This window comes from Homarus americanus, unplaced genomic scaffold (genome assembly GCF_018991925.1).
Source record: "Homarus americanus isolate GMGI-L3 unplaced genomic scaffold, GMGI_Hamer_2.0 scaffold17123, whole genome shotgun sequence".
NCBI classification, from domain to species: domain Eukaryota; kingdom Metazoa; phylum Arthropoda; class Malacostraca; order Decapoda; family Nephropidae; genus Homarus; species Homarus americanus.
In genome coordinates, this window is record NW_024718123.1 from 3,189 (window position 1) to 7,920 (window position 4,732).

Here is a 4,732-nt window from a genome sequence, read left to right on the forward strand (position 1 = left end):
AACCATAAATAAATACAAAAGTAAAAAAAGATCAAAAGTGAGAAACAATATATGTACCGTATGTTGTGTTGTCAATGGTAAGAGAAACAATTGAGACCCTGCAATTGTGTGTAAATGAGGCAGAAAGTCAGTACAGCAACTTGGGACTTGGTCACAAATTTCGTGATGCCATATGGCAGCAGGGTCTACCATAGACAACACATTGTGCTTTCAGTATCTTCCCAGGCGGTAGTACCTCCCTGTTTGGTAATAAATGTACAGGCTGGTCTTTAGTTCACATACACTGGTTCTAATATGATTTTTTTTCCTTTTATACATTTGCAGGAAAGCAAAGGAGAAGCTCAAGCAGCATCTGGTCAAAAATATAAAACCATCCTGGTGTCCTGTGAGAATGGCCTTCGTATCATAACACTCAATCGTCCAGAGAAGAAAAATGCCATCACTGTTGAAGTAAGCTTTTTTATTCATTACATGCATATGCATCAATCTTCTGAATGATAACTTTAATAACTGTAAATGGTGTGTTATTATCATATTGAGTAGTGTTATAACTGGTAAGTAATAGCTATTAATAGAATATAATTATAGTAGCTCATTCAGAAAAAAGTGACAAGTAAATTATAGGGTTCAGTTTTGTAGTATGTTACTAAAAATGAAGAGCACTATCTGAAAATCTGGTTACTGATTTATATTTAAATATTCTGGAGATGAAGTTCATTGATGTCTGAAGAATGTGTATATACTAAGGGGATCACTGGTATTTAGCATGCATGTAGTAAAATCTGATTCAGGGTTTTGAAAGGAAGAGTGAAGTATGGGATAGTGTGTTGGGATGTAGGAAATTGGTACTCAGGGAAACTAAATATGTATTACGGATGTAGAATGTTACCACACATTATTATTATTGTGGATGGGATTGTAAGAAAGGTGAAAGCTGGAATACTGGAATAGGGTGCAAATTAGTTAAATAGAAATATAGAATGCAATTGGGAAGTGAGTCATTTGCTGTTTGTTGATGGTGTTGTTCTAGACAGCAGTTCCAAAGAAAAGTCTCATATGGTAATGAATGAGTGGAAGAGTGCGATTAAGAGTAAAATGTTGAAAATAAGTAAAACAAGGAGACACGAGTACTTGTCAACTTAAAAAGAGATAGAAAGAAGGAAGTAAGGTATTTCAGATAATTGAAAATGGAAGTGTCAGTGAATGGAACAATGGGTGAGAGATTGAATCATAGAATAGCAGAGGTGCATTAAGGAATATACAGAGAGAGGAAAGTGTGTCAGAAGAAGCAGAGTTGGGGATATAAAGAGGATTTATTGAGCTAACATTAATCTTTGGCAGTGATCCCCAACCTTTTATAAATCTGGGCCACATTTGTCATTGTAAATCTAGTGGAGGGTGCCAAGACTTTGGATCTTCATTCAAGAAAAAAATCTCGTATATACTGTACAGTTAATTGCAGTTTTACACAAGTCTAACTGTTACCAGTTACATGCTTTTTACATTTACTCATGGATCATGCATTCTTAAATATATATGTGGTCCCTCCATTAACGAGCACAATTGGTTTTACAGAGTCACTTGTTAACTGAAAATCTCATTAACTGAATATTAATTCAATGGGATATTGGGTAATTGGTTTCAACTCACAGAATTCCCTTAAATTGAATTAAAAAGTACATACAAAGTACTGTATATCGGTAATATAATTAACAATATGTATTTAGGATGATGTGTGCATGTAAATGAGTAAATGTAAATGAAGAAATTTGCGTATATCTGCCGGAAAATAGAGTTGGAAACCGTGTACTAAAATTTACTACACTTAAGGACTAAAATTTGTATCTCGTGTGCAAAATATATGATGTCTATATTCAAATTATTTGCTGTCTTCCAAGGATTCCAGCAATGCAAGCTTATTCTGCTATTTTAGTCTGTGACATTTTATAAGATAAAAACTTTAAGCCTAAAACTACCTTCACCCTGTTTTGGGAATGCTTCTTGGGGAGGCTTCTTAGCCCAGAACCCCCCATTTTTTTTTTCCAAATCTAATGAAATCTGGGTCCAGATTTTTTTTATTTAAACCAACACTGCACGGTGTATTATCATTATGTTAACTAAATTTCAGAATGACCAATAATTTTAATGTAAAAATGCAAAAATATTCAAAAGCACAACTTTCTCGATGTTTACTCCATTGGAAACAAAGGTAAAAATAGAACCGATTATTGGAGACGAGTCGATTAGCTGATACACGCACCAAAACGTGTTTCTCGTAAGGCTGTCGTTAATAGAATTTGTACTCGTTAATAGAACTGAAAGTCCTTACGGGAAGTAACTCATTAAATGAAATCTCGTAAATTGAACTGCTAGTTAATGGAGGGTCCAGGAAAAAACTCCCCCATCCCAGGAATTTTCCGGAAAATTCCAGCTTTGGGAATGATTTTCTGAGAAAATTTCAATTCCGGCTATCGGAGAGTTCTGGGTTTGAGGGATTCCGGCACATGGACAATAGGAAAGTGGAGCACTGAGTGTTTTTCAGATGATATCACAGAAGTTACGAGTGATTAGATGGCAGTGAGTGAAGGGAGAGTTTTTTTTTAAAGATTTTAAGCTCTTGATTTTGGCCACCTTGCAGTATAGTAAGAAAAGGTGTGTAAGAATTAAGAGATTACATAATTTTGTTCTCAGAAAATGCCCATCTTTGTTGTTTCAGATGTATAATGAGTGGATTGAAGCTCTGAAAGAGGCAGGAGAAGATCCCAATACAGTTATTACTGCCATCACAGGATCTGGAGATTACTATTGCTCAGGAAATGACCTTTCCAATTTCACCAATATTGATCCAAGTAATATGCACCAATATTCCCAGGAATCGGGAAAGCTTTTGAACAGGTGAATATATCTTAACTTGATTTTTTTTAAAACAAAATTGATTTCTTGAACTTACAGGAAAGGGGACTGATAATTATCACAATTAAAAGTGTAGTGGAATCTTTTATACCCTCAGATATATCCAGGAAGCAGCAGATGATGTGAATGACAAGTAATCATGGTGTCAAATGGTTTATGTGGATGTCAGAGCAATAAGAGAGTATGGATAATGGCATATGAAAGGAGAATATTTTTTAGCTCTTGATTCTGGCCACCTTGAAGCATGTTGGAAAAACACTTGTAAGACTAAATAAGAATAAGTTCATTTATTTATACTTTAATCCCAAATTTCAGACAGATTTATTTGGATCATACACATACACTGATTACTCATGCTCATCCTTTGGTAAATAGAAACAAATTTGTTAACATTAAGGAGTGTTTCTGATGTTTTTCCCAAAATTTTGTAACTGGTGCTATATACAGGTTGACCACCAATTTTCCGGCACCCTTGGGACCAGAGCCATTGCTAGACCAGTGGTTTTTCTGGACCATCAGAGGTTTATACACCAGTACCTCATCATTTGCAAGGGATAGGCTCCTGGGACACTCGTGAATGTTGAACTTGGCAAATAACATTCATTAATACTATTATAGTGTACCATAAATTAGGGATTAAAAAAAAATATATATTTATTTAAGCCCTCTAAATACTACACAGGTATGTACGCCCACTAAAAAATTATTCGGCACCCTTACGCCGTAATACAATATGACACGGGTGCCGAATAATTTTTTAGCGGGTGTACAGTGTTAATAAAAAAATAAATTAAATGAGAAGCAAGTAAATGTGGTGTGATGTTAGGGACGTTAACTGGATTGCAATAGCGGTGATGTTTTGCCAGCTGCTTGCCTCTCACAGCCCGTACTGAACCACCACCACTGCACCATCAGCACACATGAACGCGCGCCTGACATGCAACACTGAATGAAACATGCATACATACTGAATATTTGGTTCTCCTTTAACAACTTATAACTGGGAAGAATATATAATTTATCCCATTCATAAGTGTAATATCAACATTATAGAAGCAAAATAATCACTGGGAGCAGTGTTCTGCAGTAACCTGTGTGATCAAGTGCAAACTTTTATTTTTTGCTTATTAATTTTCTTTTTTAGCCCTCATCATGGCTCCTAAATGCAAACCTGATTCAAGTAATAGTAGTGCATCCAAGAAAAGGAAAACAATTAAGATGGAAGTGAAACGATGTAATTAAATGTTCTGAAAAAGGCCAAACGCCCTCAGTGATCAGTATGGTATTGGGCTTCAGCCGCTCAGTGGTCGGAACAATTTTGAAAGAGAGAGAGAAAATTCTTGAAACATGTTAAAGGATCTACACAAATGCAGTCAACTGTGATAACTAAACAAAGAAGTGGATTGTTAATTGAAATGGAAAGATTGTTAGTGATGAGGGTGGAAATCAAAATCAACGGCTTCTGCCTCTAAGTCTAGCCTTGATTCAGGAAAAAATTGAGAAGCTTGCATGCTGACTTGAAGGCTAATCGTGGTGGTGAAAGTGATGGGGAAGATTTTGTTGCTAGTAGGGGCTGGTTTAACCGATTCAAGGCAATGGCAATTTCAAATAACATTAAGGTGTAAGGTGAAGCAGCTAGTGAATTTCCTGCTGCTTTAGCTGAAGTAAATGAAGGAGGAGGCTATTGTGCTGAGCAAGTTTTTAATATTGCTGAGACTGGTTTATTTGTAAAAGGATGCCCGAACGCACATACCTTTCAAAACATGATAAAACAGCACCAGGGCATAAAGCTGCCAAGGAGAGGCTAACCTTACTGATG

At 35.9% G+C, this 4,732-nt stretch overlaps 1 protein-coding gene across 1 annotated transcript; it reads left to right on the plus strand.

The window, feature by feature from the left end:
• The first annotated feature begins 279 nt into the window (after window positions 1-279).
• On the plus strand, window positions 280-2,918 carry LOC121859218 (enoyl-CoA delta isomerase 2-like). The gene is made up of 2 exons (XM_042355944.1): window positions 280-450; window positions 2,717-2,918. The coding sequence occupies exons 1-2, from the start codon at window positions 295-297 to the stop codon at window positions 2,897-2,899; spliced, it is 339 nt and encodes a 112-aa protein (XP_042211878.1). The 5' UTR covers window positions 280-294; the 3' UTR covers window positions 2,900-2,918.
• Window positions 2,919-4,732: the final 1,814 nt, after the last annotated feature.